This window comes from Rhyacophila brunnea, unplaced genomic scaffold (genome assembly GCF_057557595.1).
Source record: "Rhyacophila brunnea isolate RB1 unplaced genomic scaffold, BYU_Rbru_1.0 scaffold_1, whole genome shotgun sequence".
Classification (NCBI taxonomy): domain Eukaryota; kingdom Metazoa; phylum Arthropoda; class Insecta; order Trichoptera; family Rhyacophilidae; genus Rhyacophila; species Rhyacophila brunnea.
The window spans coordinates 64746268-64767122 of NW_028232751.1; the positions used below are offsets into that span (position 1 = coordinate 64746268).

Consider the following 20855-nt stretch of genomic DNA (forward strand, 5'->3'; position numbering starts at 1 on the left):
TGTGTCAAGATCGAATCATAGAAAGTAATCGCATCAAGCTTTTTGAAGAATATTTGAATCTTACACAGCATGACAAAATGAGTGCTTACATATCGTTATTAATTTCCATTCAAAATACGGCCATTTACCGACCTAGATTTCAAGATCCCAGTAAGGAAAAATTTAGGTTAAAATCATATAATTATTCTTTGGATATTGACGGTAGTAAAATTAAAGTATGCAAGGGTTGTTTTCCAAAAACGTTTGGTGAAACAGACGATTTTGTTATTCTTGTCGCCACAAAAAAATAAACAACTGTAGGTGACACACAAACCACTGACAATCTAGGTCAGCATATCCTTTCAAATAAATGGAGCGATGAAAATTTGATGAAAGTTTCTAAACACATAAATAAATTTCCATCTTATGAAAGCCACTATACTCTTGCCATCACATTAAACCATAAAAAATGTTCGATATGTACAAAGCGGAAACTGAGAATTATGTATCTATTCTCTAGAGGGAGGAATTTCACAGACTTCAGAAGTTGATTCGGACCATGATTGAACAAAAGAAAAAGAAAATTATTAGCCAATTTAACCACCCGTACGATTGGTTTCAGCTAGTCAGATCGTGCGGAAATAGATTTGAAGTCGTTGAAATGATCAATCTGAATTTCTAGAATTTTCCAGTTTGTTGAAAGGCCCACTTGTACTGAGAAAGAAAGACGAATCTGGCAACCCATTTAAGAGGCACGATGCTCGTTGGCTGAGATACCTATATAAAAAATCGGAATTGTTTATTTCAAACCAAACCTAGAAGAAGAAGAATCTTTAAAAACACTGTGTTTAAGACGGCGAGGTGTTCCAGAAAAGATGGAAACAACTGATCTAACTTTTCCTCAGATAACCAACGCTCCTTTACCTATAAGCCAAGAGATAAAGAATGCCCTTATATCTCTATTTCCGCTAATTCCAACTACATCTCATGACTTTTATCACCAACTGCCCTCCAGGAACATACCTGATATTCAGCCAGATTTTGTGGAAACATGAAAACTATAAGAAATATAATTATATTTAATTTTCAATGATGTATGTTTTTTTTGGTGTTTCATTTGTATCTTGGTGGATTTTTGAAGTAAAATTTTGTTTTTTATGTCTCCTGGTTCTTTTTTTTCTCTCATTTTTTATAATAGATTAGGTTCCTCTTTGTAATAATTAATTATATTCAATAAATCTGGTATTCCTTGATAAAAATCAATTTTTTTCATTATTATTATGATTTTTTTAATGTTCTACTAATTGGCCATAATCACATAAGTCAGCCAAACAAGAAAAAAACTCATGTGTATATATACATAAGTCAACTATTTACTTAATTTTTAATATTTCATACTGTCTTATGAATGTATTACATATAAAATAATTATAAACTGAAAAAAAAACAATTGAATAGCAAAGCTTTCTTGAAAAAAAAAAAGATATTCACAAAAAACACTCTCCTGAAAAATGTTGTTTTTTGACTTATGTAGTTTTAAACCCTGGCCACAGATATATTAATAGACAATATATGACAGATTACTAATATTTAAATAATTATTACTAATTATTCGCTGTCATTCGAAACGATAAGGTGGATAATAACTACTTATAATTTTTTTATTGGTTGTCTTATTATTAAACATACTTAAAATTAATAAAAAGAGATTTTTAAAGTAACTAGTATTGGATATAAAGCTTGCTCGTCATAAATTAATGCACAACGAAACATTTATGAACGCACGAGTTCTAAAGATAATATTATAGTGAAAGCCATCAATAATTTGTAAGATAAATAATATAATATTATTATATTGTGACATTGGAGTGGTGAAAACAGTTTTTGGTGACAGCTATGATTGTTGCAAATGGTTTCGCAAAGGATATTTTGACGACGCACCGATAAAAATATATACAGGTGCTTTCCAAATTGAAGCACGAAGATGTTGATAATCTTGGATTAGTACATAAATGGAAAACAGGTAGGTAGGGGCCGTGTTGGCTGTTAAGAAACTCTTTTGACCGGACCATTCATACGGATGCGGTTGTTTTTGTTCGGGATATTTTGACGGGGTACTTAGTAAAAATGGAAAAATGCGAATTTTTCGCGTAATTCAAATAGAAAAACAATAAAAACTTCATGAAAAATCATGTAATTAAATTAATCAAAGGAATGCATTTAAAAAATGTGAAAAAAAAATGTTTGGTGTTAAAACTTGACGGCCATTCAAAATAAATTTCTAGCTTAATGTAAGAGATAAAAATTTGAAAAACGTGAAAAAAGTTTAAATAAATATACATAATCGTATACATTTAACAAAAAAAATTTAAGTTAAATTTATTGGTTCAAGTATCAAGTCACTAAATTAAAAAAAATAATATCTCTCACGATGTAATCTTGAAAACAATAAAAGCACGTGCACAAACGTAAGCCAATAATAGACAAATTAATGATTTAATAAAAAGTTAAAAAAGTTTGTTGGGTGGTTCTAGTTAACGTTCATCAAATATTTCATATCAAATATCTCACGAACTATATGAGAAAAAAAATTAAAAAGTATGCAGAATTTTTCAATAGTTATGCGACAAGAGAATTCACTATAAAAAAAATTTTAAACTCACGCAGTCAGGTTTTGCATACAAACTTAAAAATCAAATAGCGCGCTCAATATAGGTGAAAAGGCAAAAAAAGAATCATGCACTAACGTTTACTACCGACGCACAAGAGTTTACAATTTAAATTTTTTTAAAAATCCAAGTTTAGTGACACAAGTATCCAGCATTTAGCTAGGTCACCCAAATTGAAATGCAAATAACCCCCTTAATGTGCGTGCACAAACGAAAAAAATGCATGCACAAACGTGCACTAACGATGCACAAACAAATGCACTCAAAAAAAGTTGGAGTTTTAACATTGGGTGACCCAACGTTTAGCTGGAACACCCAATTTAAAATTGGAATTTTTCGGTTTTTATAGGTGCACATCGAAAAAAAATCGTGCACAAACGTGCACTAACAATGCACAAACAAATGCACCCAAAAAAGTTGTAGTTTTAACATTGGGTGATCCAGGTAAATGGACCTTTTAAATCGTGCATAAACGTGCACTAACGATGCACAAACAAATGCACCCAAAAAAAGTTGGAGTTTTAACATTGGGTGATCCAGGTAAATGGACCTGTTGTAGAATCTAAGAAAAAAATCATTACCGACAACTACATCATAGATAATTTTTTATGGTATTAGGTACTTACGTTAGTAAAAACTAGATCAATAAATTATTTAAACAAATAAGTCGGTTTATGGCGATGTTGTTAACAGATATTTCAGGCGTTTGTTATATCGTCGTTATATATTATTATGTTGTCGAATTAAAAATATAAATTTATTTTTAAACTGAAAAAGTTTGACGGTTCAAGCCACCACAAATAGGTTTGCTTTAATAGGTATATTACCAACCTTAAGTTTACGAATAATTATTTTACTTTTAAAGTTGGTAAAAGTGTTGTTACAATGATGGATCTACAAATAAGTGTCTGCCCACACCTCTACTCACATAAGGTCAATATATTATAATGACGACGTTATAATAATATTATTATCTTTCGAGATATTATTTTTCGAAATCGCTCACCTACCTACATAGTACCTAGGTACCTACTTAGTGTATTGTTAGTCAAAATGATCAAACGTATATGATTGCTTTCGGCTGCTCAGGTGAACAGAATACTTTTCATTAGGTACATAAATCTATCAACGAGCAAAAACTCGTTTAACATGTTTAAATCCGAACGAATTTCACTGACCCAATACTTGATGCTCAACAAAAATGGGTCAATTATCAAAAATTTTACATTCTAGATCCGATCCCGTCATTTTGGACATAAGTGGACTAGGAAGAAGATTATAACGGGAAGGCGGCTGTGGAGTTGTACCAAAGGAAGTTTAGTTTTGTATTTAATTTTTATAATATTGCGAAAGTGGCAACACAGTTAACTATTTTTGTCTATGGCGAAATGCCTACGCCACGTCACGTCTGTTACGTTCTTATCTATGGTTGCGTTCTGTGTGCCACGGTCAACTTGATGATCAATTGCATGCATAAAATGGATATTAAACGCGAACGAGAAGACTCCGAACCTTTTGCAGAAGGGAAACAAAGGTTTGAGGTACCTGTGGATCATGATCCAAACAGTCAACTGCTTACCTACATAAAGCAAAAGGACACCGTCGAGGCTAGATACACTTTTGAGGTTAGTTTTTCATAACGGATTGTTGTATGTCGTAGTATTGTTTGTTTTAAGATGTGTGTCGTCAGACGTAATAATCAGTGTACCTATGTATTTTGTGTAATAAAAACCGCGTGCAAATGCGACACAGTTCCGAGCGGCCTACGTCACCCGTATAACCCCAGTTAATGCTGCCAACACTGTCCCTGTACTTTTAACTGAGCGTAGTTATGCACAAAGCAGCCGAGCCACACAAACCTCAAACAGAGATAGAAGCACTTTTATGTAAATTGTGTTTCTTTAAATCAGCAAAGCCTCTATATACTGTGTATACTTTTTGAATGATAGATATTATATATATATATGATTTTGTATAACTTTTGAAGAGATAAAAGCATATAATCTATGAAATTTTGGTGTTTTAGCAGTCCAGGTGTTTTGAGTAAAATGATTTTTTTTAGAATGTGCATTTTGCAGAATGCAGCCATCTCTTATTTTTGTAAGAAAAGTCTTTATTTTTGATTATTTTCTTTAAAAATAGCCTTCTAAGTTACTAAATTATAATGGAAATTTCAAAATTCTAAAAATAATTCGAAAAACTTGTAAATTATACATCAATATTTAGCTGCCTGGCACTATTTTTTATATGAAAAATCTGTATATTATATTACATATAATAAAATGAAAAACATATAATGTAATTGAGAAAATAATGTTTATTAATTGAATGTAGAAAAACACACCTTACAGTTACGATTTTAAAAATTTACGTAAGTACATAATATTATCATTTGGCTGCTTTTTGCAAAACGAATATTGCATATTTTTAGAACGCATTTATATGACATTTTTGTATGACAGCAGCTTGGTTGCTTTATGCAAATCGAAAATGTCATATTCTGCGATTTGCAAAATCTTTAAAACGCATTTATATGAGATGTTTGTATGACAGCAGCTTGGCTGATTTGTGCAGAACGTAAAACAAACGTGTGAGATTATGGAAATCACAATAACTCACTTTTTTCAAAATTGTGGCTTGGCTGCTTTGTGCATAACTACGCTCAACTATGAGTTTTCGTAACAATTGATACCACACCTAACATTGTCATTGTTATTGATTGCCCACAAACAAGGCGTTTATTTTCATAAACGAAACTAATACAAAATACATTCCTGTTCTCGACAGTGCAACAAATGATAATAAAAGTTTTATTATTGGCGGCGACGATTTTGAAACTGGATTCATTTGTTTTTCTAGGGCCGGTTTTCACAAACACCAATAACACAAGCGACGAATTGAATCGTCAGATCATTTATTTTTGAATGGACATTGAGTATTCTTATTCAAAAGGTTAATAGCCATTGATTGGTCGACATAATTGAGTACCTATCGACAAGTTTCCTCCAATTGTGTCGCTACATTTCAAAATCAGCCAAGTCCACCTTTAGGTATTTTTTACTTTTTTTTGAATTGCTGAAGAACTACTGCTTTCTAACATTTCTGCATTATCAAAATGTGGAATTTATTAATTTTAAATATTCTATACTCGAAATAATATAAACTTCCACCCTTGTGACTGTGTATTTGAGAAAACAAAAGCTGTTTTTCTCCTATTCATATATTATGGACTTGGCTGATTTTGAAATCTAGCGACACAATTATATTAATAATATTAAGTATTTTGTTTTATTTCAAATTAATTTATAGGTACTAGTTATGAATAATTGACATTAACAATTAAATTTTTTCGTAGATTAGTACCTATTGTTTGCTAGTTTATTTTGTTTAGTAGGTAGATAACGACAGACACCATGTCCACATTGCAGAGTGTACGAGCTGATACCCTTCAAGTATGTGGTCGAGCTACACACGTATGACTTATAACATAATATTTTGTTTTTCAGAATATTGTTTCAGACCCGAAACTAATAACATTGAAGTCAGACACTCCGCTAATTGACATCAAGACTGAGTTTATTGAAGACGTAAAATCCCCAATAAATTATGAAGATCAGCAACAGGGTGGGTCTTATTCGGAGCGAGTTCATCGGGTAGGTACTTTTATTTTAAATACTGACCAGTGTTGCCATCTTTTTCTATGTTGACTATAGTACAAAAGGGTAAAAATTATAGTATTTCAGAAAAAAGTATATTACAGAAACATTTTTCGTCTCGAATCCTTCAAAATTATAGTATTGTACTATAATTATAGTACGGTTGGCAACACTGATATTGACAGAAATACTGATCGTGTAAGGGATGCAATGAACTGACAACACTCGAATACATGAATACATGAAAAATCAGTAATGCCAGTGACGACAAAATCTTCGAATACTAATTTATTTCTTTCGACCATGTCCGATCTTAATAGGATGATAATATTGTGCCGCCAAAAAGTAGAGGTTTGTATTAACAGATTTTTTTACGAGAAATGGATGTTGCCACGTGCTCAACCTATGAGGTTAATACTCTTAAGACTACAAACAGGAACAGAAAAAAATATTATTTGCCAGACCTAGGATTCGTACCTGGACAGTGGCGCACCCAGGATTTAATATTGGGGGCGGGGCCCAAGGAGGAGAATGTCAATTAGTCCTATAGGCTCTTTTTTTTCTTCACAGCCTAATTTCTCGTTTATCGGTCTTTTGTCTATTGCATTTGGTGTACCTACATCATGGTCCCCACATCCTGAAGCGCGCCCTCAGGCTAGGATATTTGGGGGGCCTCTACCTACCGCTAAGATCAAAGGCAGTGTGAAACACTACATTAACGTTTTTTAAATTGTGTTTTATTTCAAATTAAGGGTACTTATACAGTGAATTAGTGGTAATTTTTAATACATCTACTTTAATAATAAAGCTGTCGAGTATTGACACATAATAATCAAAAAGTATATTGCACAATTATATAAGTTATTAAAATGCTTATGACCATGAAGTATAATAGTTACTAGTTACTATTAAAGCTAATTTATGATGTGGGTTTATCTCACTTATCTGGTCAACCCGACACGCCGGGCCCCCCACAGCCCAGGCCCCCAGACTAGAGCCCTGTCAGCCCTCCCCAGCCATGACCTACACCACTCCGGAATTCGGGTGGACACCGAGAATTTTTTGACAGTTCGATTAGGGATTGGGTTTCTAAAAAAACCTGACATTAGTGTTTCGAAATTTTTGTGTTAGAAATTAAAATCTAAGAAATTTTTCTAAAAAGGGTGCTAAAGAATTATTACAAATATTTTTTTTGCCGTGTTTTTATTTGTCTAAGCCCAAAGGTGTATTTTATTGGCTTTCAATTTCAATGTTTAAAATCATTCTGATAATTTTCATTTTTGGGGGTGCCAGGGCCCCTTGGCCCCCACCCTGGGTGCGCCACTGTACCTGGTCCCACGATATTATAGGCCGCTGCTTAAACCGCTCGGTCATCATGGGCCCAATACTAATACCTAATACAATAATTAAGTGATGATTCCGATATAAATTTTTGCTTTTTATATACTTAATGGTTTTTATAGTTTTCTCGTGTTCTGCAACAATTTAAAAACTACTAGATCAATATTTATTAGGTGTACTTCTAAGCACACTGCGTAAAGTAGTCGGATTGCAGTGGAGGAGTGATAACGCGGAGAAAGACAATTCATCACCACTTGCTTAAGTGATCAGATAACAAACTATAACTGCTCAAGTCTAACCGTCGTATATCCCATTGATTTACCATCTGTCTTGATTTTACAACGTGAATAAATGTAAAGGGATGTTTTATTAATAATAACAAAATGAACTGCTTGATCACCGTTCAATGTCTCAGTCCTACAAACATTTTGTTTGCTATGGTTTTTATCTGCCATCGTTTTGGCCATTCCGAATCCCATGTACACGACGTACTTACCCCTCAGTTGTCACTCTTTCCTTACAACATGCTGTACTTTCACCTAACTCATGCTTCTTCATGCGGTGGCTGCAGGCGGAATAAAAACCCGCACGTGATGTCCGTTATAGAACAATCTCCTACCAGATTTTCCAATACCGATAGTAGGCTGCAACCTTATCACAATACCGATTTGTTTTATTTTAAAATGTATTTGAAATAAATTATTATAGTTTCAAAAGGTCACTAAACAATCTGATATTAATTTTCAGGGAGTTGATTTTAAAGAGGAGTATGTTGAAGACACAATAATCCAAAGCATTCATGAGGTTCCAAAACACGGTTGCCCTTATTCGGAATGCACACCAGTAAGTCAGGTAGGTACACAATATTCTTAGAAATTTGAACAGTGTATGTACGTACTATATGGAGGAGTTTATGTCAGAGGGTTTGTTGCGACTTTGAAAGCACACATCGGGGCAATGTAATAAAAGCCTTTTTTTCACAAGAGATATTAGGAAATTTGTAGATGATATGGGTTCTTCCACAAAGTGAAAGTTGAAGTAATAATTGTTAATATGTCACGTGCACTTTGTTATTATTAGGTATCTACTGTTTTATTAATTGGCTGAACTACGGAGTCGGTGAATGTATATACAAGATATTTTTTATCCTTTTCGCACGAAGTACGTTATGGTAACTTCCGCAAACGTTAAAATGTATGTAATTATTTCACCAACTGTAAACTGTAGTCTTATTTCATGAACATAATTATGACTGACAAAGTTTAATATGAACTATTTTTATGTCGTATGTTAATAGCCTACCTCCACCATTCGCCACTGGGCCCCGATTACTATTATTTGATACAAATATATGGGAGACTGGTGTTTTATTATGAGTCCCTATAAGGTCAAGTGAATACATGTAGCCAGATTCCGTATAAGTGATATCTTTAATTCTTACGCATAACTTAGAAATGGGCATCGGATAATAATATATGTAGTGTAAGGAACATAAGCAATCGTCTGAAATTATATATTTAGGATCCATGCGTATATACTTCCAATAAATATACTGATATAACTTTTCAACACACCCATTCTCCCTCTAATTTCTACCTTCTCTGTATTTTGAAAATCTTACATATCTTTAACGGCCCACATGCGCAGTTTGTTTATCACATTTGAATGTTCAAAGACATAGCTTATAATCAGTATGCGTTTAAAAATTAATACATCTAAAAAATATTAACACCACTGGACATAAATATTCCGAAATATGACTATATTCTAAAACATTAGAGCGAGAGGTTTAAAAGAATACTGTTTCATGTAATAAAAATACTTTATGCAGTCATCAAATATTTAAAATAAATATAAAGGATAATAAGGCTTCAAAATTATATATATATATATAGTTTATCTACAACGTTTACGGAATATTCAGGATCATGCTTAAAAAATAGCATAAAATCTCCATTTTTAACTCTGATATACTTTCATTTTTTCTTTATTTTCAATACTCCATGTTCTTTTAGTTGATTCCTGAAACCACTGCCATGATATGTTCCGCTAGTCTCGGATTGCCAGAGAGGATCTTAGAAGAACGGGAGTCATACGATGAAATACAGATTGACTATCAAGACATTAAAAAAGAATTGAGAATATATGAAACTATCACGAATATAGGCAGTCGCACTGCTAAACGTAAGCACACACAATCTACAGTCACAGACCCCAAATTATTAGTAGCCGTAATAAAGTTAGAAAAAAAATCGTTCAATAACGAAAATTTTGCGTGCAGTTTTTGTTTTGATTTTTTTGCATCGTTATCTCTATTGAAACTTCACAAAACGTGTCATAAAAAATCAATAGCGGATAAAATGAAAAATTTTGAAAGCATTCGATATGATGTCAAGTATCTAAATATAATAAATCATTCTGAAGAAAAGCCTTTTAAATGCGATCAATGTGTCTACTCATGTAAACGATCTAGTAACATGAATGTACACAAAATGACTCATTCTGGTAAAAAGCCATTTAAATGTGACCAGTGTAATTACTCATGTATACAATCTAGTAATATTAAAATTCACAAAATGACACATTCTGGTGAAAAACCATTTAAATGTGACCAATGTAATTACTGTAGTAAAACATCTGAAAACATGAAAAATCACAAAATGACTCACTCTGGTGAAAAGCCATTTAAATGTGACCAATGTGATTTCTCGTGTATAACATCCAGCAACATGAAAACACACAAAATAAATCATTCTGGTGAAAAGCCATTTAAATGTGACCAATGTGAATACTCTTGTATACAACCTCGTACGATGAAAATTCACAAAATGACTCATTCTGGCGAAAAACCATTAAAATGTAACCAATGTGATTACTCTTGTATACAAGCTAGTGCGATGAAAATACACAAAATGACTCATTCTGGTGAAAGGAAATTTCAATGTGACCAGTGTAATTACTCATGTATACAATCTAGTAATATGAAATTACACAAAATGTCTCATTCTGGTGAAAAACCATTTAAATGTGACCAATGTGGTTACTCTTGTATTCGATCTAATGATATGAAAAAACATAAAATGACTCATTCTGGTGAAAAGCCATTTAAATGTGACCAATGTAATTACTGTAGTAAAACATCTGAAAACATGAAAAATCACAAAATGACTCATTCTGGTGAAAAGCCATTTAAATGTGACCAATGTGATTTCTCGTGTATAACATCCAGCAACATGAAAACACACAAAATAAATCATTCTGGTGAAAAGCCATTTAAATGTGACCAATGTGATTACTCTTGTATAAAATCTAGTGTTATGAGTAATCACAAAATGACTCATTCTGGTGAAAAGCCATTTAAATGTGACCAATGTGATTTTTCGTGTATAACATCCAGCAACATGAAAACACACAAAATAAATCATTCTGGTGAAAAACCATTTAAATGTGACCGATGTGACTACTCTTGTATAACATCTGGTGCTATGAAAAAACACAAAATAACTCATTCTGGTGAAAGCCATTTAAATGTGGCCAGTGTAAGTACTAACATAGAGCAACATGAAAACACACAAAATGACTCATTGTGGTGAAAAGCCATGTAAATGAGGTCAGTTTACGTACTCGTGTATAACATCCACCAACATGACAACACACAAAATGACTTATTTTGGTGAAAAGCCATTTAAATGTGGTCAATGCGATTTTTCGTGTACAACATCTAGCGGAATAAAAATACACAAAATGATACATTCAAGTAGAAAGCCATTTAAATGTGGTCAGTGTAAGTACTCGTGTATAACATTCAGCAACATGAAAACACAAATTGATTGTGTCTGTGGTCGATATGATTTCTCGTGTACAACATCTAGCGGAATGAAAAAACACACATTGATGCATTCTGGTAAAGCCATTTAAATGTGATCTATGCGATTACTCGTGTATAGTGTCTAGCGGGATAAGTAGACACAACATGATACATTCTGGTGAGAAGCCATTTAAATTTGGTCAATGTCTGTACATGTGTATAACATCAAGTGCAATGAAAAAACACAAAATGACTCATTCTTGTAAAAAATCATTTAAATGTGACCAATGCAATTACTCAACCATAGCATCCAATAATTTGAAAACACACAATAATTTCACAACAATTATTTATTGTGGTCAAAGGCATTTAGTGTGTCCAATGTAATTACTCATGTATACAATCTAGTGCGATGAAAATACGCAAAATGGACCATTCTGTTGAAATCTATTAAAATGGGATCAAATTTTACTACACGACATGTAACAATCTATAACATACTATGAAATTACACAAAATGACGCACAGTGGGGAAACCCCATTAAAGTGTTTACTCTTGTATAATACATACTAATATAACCAAATGATCCATTCTTGTGAAAAGCCATTTAACTGTGACCGATGTGATAACACATTGACAGTCTGGTCACATGAAAAGACACAAAAAGAATCATTCTTGTGACATATTTCCATTATATACATTGTAGTGTCAATATTAAAATTTATTTTTATAAACTTCTCAGTATTTTGATATACAATTATTTCAGTTATTAACAGTTTTAATTTTAAATCTTCAATTCGTGCCTATGTGAAAACAATATAATGATTTTATTTAAAATATGTTTGGTTTTAAGAGCGATGATGAGCTAAGAGAATGATGTCGTTTGTCCTCTGGGTTTCGAGATATTTGGACCCTGGGGACCGTCTTATTGCAAAACGGTGGCTGCAATTGCTTGAAACAGGTTACATCTGAGTACCTGAGTACGTTTCTACTAAAAAATAGTTTCTTGTATTTGCAAATTTTTATAGCATGCAACACGCGCTCTGGAAACTATAATTATAACTTACTAATATTCCTTGTTGAAGTGTCGGAAATGAATTAATTTTCTCTCGTTTCTGTTTGCTTCGAAGTTCGAACGTGTTTGACTAACGGTGCTGCCGCGCAGAAGGTACGATCGGGAAGTAGTCACAATGTAATCTTAAATTATCGAATAAAAGTTTTGTACATTTAAATAAAATCTTGCGTGATGTCTACGTACGTGACAGGTATTATGTTAACTTCAAAAGAAAGTAGTTTCAATAAATAGTTTTTCGAAAATTTCTTATGTCTTTTGTTTGCTATTCATAATTAATTGCGTAGTGATATAATTTTATATTTCTAATAAAAATAATAATTATTGTTAATAGAAAACTTCACCGCTGATAATGCATATAATTATTTTTTTTTTATTTCCTTTACCATCGTTTTATTAAAATCCAACACCTCAAATACATTAATGTCTTTAGGACGCCACGCTGTCTGCAAGACCTAGCGCTAAAACTGGCTCTGCTAGTTTATTAATAATTAATGTTACACTAACCCACGGTGGCCACGAGGCATAAGCGTTGGACTATAAAGCCGTGGGTCCCAGGTTCGAATCCTGGGTCTGGCAAGTACACATATTGTTTTTCAATTTGTGTGTCTCAGGGTATGGACCTCATAGGTTGAGCAAGTGGCTGACATCCATTTTTCGTAAAAACAAAATCTGTCAATACAAACCTCCACTCTGTGGAGGCCCATATGATCCTATCAGGATCGGACATGGTCGAAAGAAAAAATTAATTAATTGCGCGGCTTTAGCGTTGGAATATCACGCCATGGGTCCCAGGTTCGAATCCTGGGTCTGGCAAGTACACATATTGTTTTTCAATTTGTGTGTGAGTCAGGGTATGGACCTAATAGGCTGAGCAAGTGGCTGACATCCATTTCTCATAAAAAACCAAATCTGTTAATACAAACCTCTACTCTGTGGAGGCCCATATGATCCTATTAGGGTCAAACATGGTCAGAAAAAAAATAAAATTAATGTTACGTACATATAAAATTATGACTTAATTCATAATTATCAGCCCGAATCTAGCCACTGCTGTATGAAGGCCTCTCCAAGCTGGTTCCACCTATCTTGGTCCTGTGTGTTGCGTTGACACGTACTTCTGTAGATCTTTATCATTTCATCGATTCAGCGGCCTCTCGGTCTACCTTGCGGACGTCTTGGATATCACTGGATGACTAAATTTGTCCAACTATTGTCCTTTTTCGATTATTAACCTGCATTTATTTAAAGCTTCTGTGACCTATTTATTCAATTGGGTAAATGGTTATGAAATACTATTTTTTTTCTATCATTGTTCTTGTTTTAGTCACCCACGATGGCTGAGCGGCTTAAGCATCGGCCTATGATGTCGTGAGTCCCAGGTTTGAATCCTGGGTCTAGCATTTACACATATTGTTTGTCAATTTGTGTTTGGAGTATGGACTTAATAGGTTGAGCAAGTAGCTAAAATCCATGTCTCGTAAAAACAAAATCTTTTAATACGACCTCTATTCTGTAGAGGCCTATAGTAGTATTCTGTGAAGGCCCAAGTAGTAGTATTTTTAAAATTATGTACTTATATTATAATTGTGACAATAATTTTTTGAAATTCTACTTTTTAGACACAACGGGCTCCCATCAGAAAGATTGATATTTTGAGGCAAAAAAAAATATTTAAGATCATAACGATTAAGAATAAAAGGTGATTTTGGAAAACATGCGCGCGTCGAAAAGTTTGAACAAAGTTCGTTGAACTATTTCCGGCGCCAAGCGGGCACGCTAACAGCCTTCAAAATTATAGTATTTAGGGAAAAAATATATGCAGTACCTACGCGTTGTCATCTATTGAAAATGTATAGCTTTTTTATTTCTCAGAAAAAAATTAACGGAGAATTTAAGAAACTCCAGGACCCTTTTTTATGTAGGTACCTCCCTCTTCCGACCAAAAATGCTTACCGAAGAATTCAAGAAATTTCATTTTTAACCAAAGTCAAGGGATTTTTTTACGTTTTTCGAGCAATTTTATCCAAGTTCTCCAAATCTTCTTATAGATATTGCGAAATTATAGTACTTTGCACCAATTTATCAAACGGAAATAATATCGTAATATTAGTAGGTACCTACTTTTTACATATTTTTTCCGATATTCAAAATTATAGTATTTTGGGCGTACTATACCTGTTTTATATCGTACATAGTACGCGGACCAAAATTATAGTACAAATACTATAATTATAGTACGGTTTGCAACGCTGCTCCTGCTTCTCGTTAAAAAGCGTTCCCGCTTGGCGCCAGAAATAGTTCAACGAACTTTGTTCAAACTTTTCGACGCGCGCATGCGTCCTTATGTAGTCTTTTTGCGTCGAGTTGCCAGCATAAAAAAAGTGGCCATGTAAATAACATGACATTATAGAATGGGATGTGAAGGTGGGTAGGATTTATGATATGGATAGGATGGGAATTATGTAAATAATGACATTGTAACGTATGAAAATGGATGTAGGAGTGGGTAGGATTCATGATATGGATAGGATGGGAATTATGAAGGAAGGCAGGTCCGCCTGGGTATGGGGAAAGTGGATATGGGATAACATATTATTTCTTGATTAAAGTCGCTCTTTCCTCATTTTGGTGCCATGTTTGTCGAAAAATGAATAAGTTATTATACTATTATTGTTACAAACTTTATGGTTTATTGTAACGAAATGAAAGAGTGAAGTATTATACTAGTGAGACTATCGATACGAGCAAGTAACGTTATACCGAGTAAGCTCTTCCCACTATACCTAATGATACGAACATAAATTGTCAACCCTCCGTGGGTAACCCCCAGGTGGAGTAGTTGGCGACGCAACCATTTTGATCTGACCCTCATAGTCAAATCTGTCACTAGGTAAAAGACGATGACCCTTGACAAAGCTAAACATAATTAAATATGTACAAAAGTCCTACAGCTCAGCTTGACGGATCTAACGACCTCTCAAGGTGAGCTGTAGAAGGAATAAGTCGGTCACAGACCATGCACATATAGGTGACAAAACAATCTAGGTAAAAACTACAATAATAATAAATAAATACTTATTTTAAAGTTCTACTTTAATATGTAAAAATGTTTAGCAGGTATAGATTAGTAATAAACAGGGTTAAAATTATTGTAACATAATATAATGGATTTGATAAATATTAAAGCGAGGGATGTGGACGGGCGATACAGGTGACTGTTAATTAAGGGATTTTAAGATGAATTATAAGTTAAATATTGTTTATGTTATCGGTAGAAAGACGTTCCTATCTATATATTTAATTTAATGTAGAGTCCGGAAATAATAATTCTCTTTACACAAATAATTGAATATTATGTACCTACCTAACTATATTGTTAATAGTTTCTGCAAATTAACGAGCGCTCCGGCTTGTAAAATGTTCCATTTCGTGTACTGTAAGCTTGTAAAACAATGTAAAGACTAGAGCATTTTATCGTCACTGGGTTTTTTATTCTAAATAATAATTTAAATTATATATAAGTATGTATATTTCATATTATCACCGGCCTACTTCGCGCTTAGACGAAGATGGCAGACCGTGATAATGTCATGGCCAAAGACGGGTGTGGGAGACAGAAAAGAACGGTGTATGCTGTTGATCCTGGTTTATTATTCACAGAAGATAAGTTGTAAGTCAAGCAATTAATGATATGTCAAGAACGGAAGTCAATGATGCTGATGGCCACAGCAGTAGGTGTACGGCTTGGCTGGATCGTAGGTACGCCGCTGGCTCGAGGGTGATGCGCGAATAGTCAAAAAATGGCGGTCGCGGCGGTGTTGTGCTGTGGTACGCGAGGGAGATGTTGGCTGTAGGACGTCAGAGGCCCGAAGAATTTGCCGGCGGGCGCGGGTGCTGTTCGTCGTCGGGCTGCGATAGACGGACTTCTTTGTTGTTCTGTCTGGCTCTCCCTCTAACGGTGGCGCTGTCTTTAGCGGCCGTTTTAGACAGACCGCGTCTCTGTTTTTTGGCGGGAGCGCGGACGTATTTGAAATTCAAAAATTTCAGTGGAGGTAGGCTCCGCTTCCTGAGGGGCGCGAGAGCTGTGAAGAGTGGACGTAGGCTATGGTGTTTTGTAAAAGTTGATGGTTCGGTCCGCCCTTTGAGGTGGTCTCCTGTGGGAGACCTTCATCTGGTATCAATATATATGGCTCTCCTTGACAATTTGGCTCTTCTCACTTGACAAACTGCCAATCCCTGACTTAAACCATTTAACTAAATCTCGGATTGGAAAGCCGTACGTTAGATAGCTTCGTCAGACAGTAAAAATTAGTTCATAATTTCTTCCTCAAAAACGTGGTTAAATTTGATTGGGCTATTTTCATAATTCAGGGTAGGGGAAGTTGTGACAGCTAGAGGCCTGCAAAGGGATGGTATCGGGATATTAAACTCATAAATTTTCCTACTTCCCGTAAGCCGAATTATTGTTACCATTGTACGCCATTTTAAAGCTATATAGAGCTTGCGTTTATTCCACACCTGTCCGCTTGTAAAATTTCACCCGTACGGAAATTAGTTGTTAAAGAATTTGTTAGTCTATGTATTGGGACCTATAAGAAAAAAACCCCAGTACGCCAATGTTCATTGGGAAATCTTGCAAAGAAAATTGCTCCATATGGTAATACTACGCGATTCTTTAACTTTTCATAAAGCATGAAACACAGATAGATTTTCTATCCCTTTCAAGCTATTTTCTATGACCTCATGGTCCTATAAAATAAACTTTTATTAAACTGGATGTAGTTATTATTGGCTATACTAACAATACGTTATATTATGTGACGTTTAGCGGAAAAACTATTTATAGTTTCCCTAAGTTTATATAACTATAATAATATAATAAATTATGGTAATAAAATTGTGATCATATTATGTGAACTTTTGACGAAGCTAATAAAGTTAGAAAATACAAATTGGAGTTTTCATTCAGAACTATTAGTGGTGGTACTACTACGCTCCACCTACTTACATACTTCTGGCTTCCATAAGCGAGCTAAGCCGCCAATCTGGAAACGTCATTGTGGCATCCAACGTCATTATGGCGACCAATACTAGAACCTGGTGACGTCAACGGTTAAGAAACTAAGCAGCAGTGGCAAAGGGTGGAGGTAGGCTCTTAAGATCCGCCATAAGTAGTGCATATTAAACATTGCCAGTCATACGTATTTGTTTTCATTGAAATAAGACTATACTAATTAACAGATAGTGTAGGTTAATTTTTAAAATTTAATTAAACCCTGCGAAACCAAGCCATAATAAATAATAGCAAAAAAATACTTGTCTATCTATAAAATATCTAAAAATATTTTTTTTAAATTTTAATTTATGCAAAAATCATACATAACTATAGATATTTCGTCCCCTTATTGCAGAACTAGCCTGACTGATTATTTGTGATTTTTTTTTTATTTGACTGAAAAATTCCATTTTTTGATTCTCTATTTGGAGTCAGAACAGGCTTATCTGAATTATCAATATAAAAAAAGTTATCAGCTTAGATCATTCCAAGCCTAAATTCAATCTTAAAAATATTTTTGAACTAAATTAACCTAACTGACGTTGAGCTAGTTTTCCACGAAAAAGTACCTACACCAAAAGCATTTTCGACAACATTTCTTCCTCTAAAAAGCCTGTAGTTGAAAATTCTCATTGATCCTTGCGTTTATGTGCATATTATGGTTTCATTATATGTGGTTGAAGAGGAAACGCATCATCAGCGACAAAGACATAAGGAACTTTAATATTTCTACCAACAAGAGGTGTTTGTTGTAAACTGTTTGCTTGCTCTTGAATGTAACTTGAAATTCGACTAGCTCAAAAAACTCCACCATCAGAAATTCTGCCATTTCCACCAACGGAAGCTATGATAAATTTATAGTGTACATCAACAATCGCCATTAAAACAACACTATGCTGTCCTTTATAATTGAAATAATAACTTCCACTTTTCTTGAGGGCTTGAATAACAACATGTTTGCTGTCTATAGCACCCAAGCAATGGGGAAAGTTCCATTTTAATTGAAAATTTTTGCAATTTTGCAAATTTTGATGGTGCCTACAAAAACATCAAAATAATTATTTGTAACGGTTCAAACTACAACCTATTTATTATAATTTCTATTTTTAGGACGATGCTTCAACAAATAGAAACGAATTAGACGATAGGTACATTATACATAACAACTGGAGAACAAGCTGAAGGATCGTCCTCAGTTACGAAACCAGAATATAAAAGGGCGGATAATACAAGAAAGGCCAACAAAAAACCAGGAAAGAGGACACTGGACGATCGTGATGCCTTATTAATGCAAAAATCCACACACATACTCTCTCAGGATGATGATGACAATGACATTTTCGGCATGTTACTGCATCACAAATTAGAACGACGAAATCTGAATATTTAAGAAAAAAGATGAAAAGAAAAATAACGCTGGCGATGTTAGAGGTAACTGAAGAGGAAGAGGAAATGATACGAGCAGGAATGTATTCCTCTTCATCCTTACCATCACCGTGCGTAACGGATAGTACACTGTCGAATGAGGTTGATATTCAGATTGAATATCAACCTCATTTAATAGTGCACTATATTAAAAACGAAACTGACAGCTGCGAAACTGAACCTACCGACATTCAATTTCAAATATTTTTGCACCGGCTAGTGATATGTAGATGGAATTTATTTGATTATAAAAATAATAAATTATATTTAATCAACGGTAATATTATTATAAATTGACTTTCTAATTAAATACATATATATTGATAGGTTTCTTAAAAATACAGTTGTGGTCAACCAAATAATTCTATACGTTTGAGTTAATAACCAAATAACTACCTATGTAAATAACTTATTACAAGCGACCTAAGTAATTTTGTTTTATCATATTTAAATCCAAAATTACGGCGCTTTTATTATAGTACCATATCATGCAGTTTTCTATTGAGACTATTATATTGTATACTATATCATTTTAACACAAGTTTTTCAAAAACATTAGAACAATGATTAATCTTTGGGTGGGAATTAATCGTACATTGCTTTGTATTTTATTATTAATTTCAATTGTGTTTCAATAGTGTTTTTACTGTTTCCTCGTCTTTTTGTTAATCTTTAAGTATTTTAAACCATTTTTTTTTTCATCTTACTATTTTTATTTCTAGGTTTTGTGTTTACTTTTCAGGAAATCTATTATAATTTTTCAAGATATTTTATTATATATTAGGTACTCCCATCCGTGCACCTAAAACACACTATAAATAATAATTATTGATTAAATATTGTAATTTGCTAAAATGCAATACCAACAGGTAAGGCAGTAAAGGCAGACACGTTCAAGTTGATAAATTAAAACGTAAATGCCTAAATAGTTGAAGAGACTGAGGTCTACCTGGAAGTTATTAGACCACATACATTACTGTCAGCTTTAATTTAATTCCTGTAATCCAAGTTTATCGACCAAGCACAGCAAGAAGGCAATCCCAAAAATTAAGCTTAGCTGTCAGTCATGTTTAACGCAGTAATATAAATTGTCACCTTGAAACTTGAAAAAGGTAAGTACAGTAGAGTCTCGATTATTCAAAGTAATTGGGCATCAATATAGTTTGGAACAATAGGAAAAATGTAAAAAAGTAACCTCTTTACTTCCATAATCCCTTATAATATCTCCGAGCCCATCGGATAGTGCACTACCTACCTATATTTTTTTTTTCGAATTATTAATTACCATGTCCTTGCTTTTTCGTACAAGGTGGTTGTTAGTAATTTTTGAACAATCACAAACACCCAGGCTTTGAGAAAAACACATAAATGTTTTTGTCATGACCGGGAATCGAACCCAGAACTCTCGCGTGGAAGGCCAGCGCCTTACCCACTGCACCACGAGAGCCGCCTACCTACCTATATTGAAAACGAAACTGACAGCTGCGATACCAACTGAACCTACTGACATGTAATCCTTTTCCAAAACATCGACAAGTATTTGGCAGATCTCTGGAACGATCAAACTGATTGTGCATTTGGGTATACTAAATAAATAACCAAGACTAGCGTACGAATCACCAAGAATTGTAAAAATATTTGTGTGAACAAACATGTCAAAGCACCTATACAATATGTTTTTAATATTCCGTCACTGCATATTCAATATAAGTATATTCTTATGTGACATTTGGCACATTCTCATATTCGCATTGGACCAAACACACATTGAAGTATTTCATCAATAAATATTGATTTGTGGGAGTTTTTTGTTCAAAACAACTCTAACCCCAACGCACGTAAATA

The 20855-nt window shown here is 33.7% G+C and overlaps 1 protein-coding gene across 2 annotated transcripts; it reads left to right on the plus strand.

Moving 5' to 3' along the window:
- The first annotated feature begins 4069 nt into the window (after positions 1-4069).
- On the plus strand, positions 4070-18870 carry LOC147080107 (uncharacterized). 2 transcript variants are annotated; one of them, XR_015072183.1, is made up of 4 exons: positions 4070-4273; positions 6155-6301; positions 8393-8497; positions 9661-12767. XR_015072183.1 is itself a non-coding variant. In XM_085960210.1 (4 exons), the coding sequence occupies exons 1-4, from the start codon at positions 4106-4108 to the stop codon at positions 18765-18767; spliced, it is 492 nt and encodes a 163-aa protein (XP_085816336.1). In that variant the 5' UTR covers positions 4092-4105; the 3' UTR covers positions 18768-18870. The 2 variants fall into 2 exon arrangements, 1 of the variants encoding a protein (XP_085816336.1); XM_085960210.1 differs by lacking the exon at positions 9661-12767 and adding an exon at positions 18696-18870 and having other exon boundaries at positions 4092-4273.
- Positions 18871-20855: the final 1985 nt, after the last annotated feature.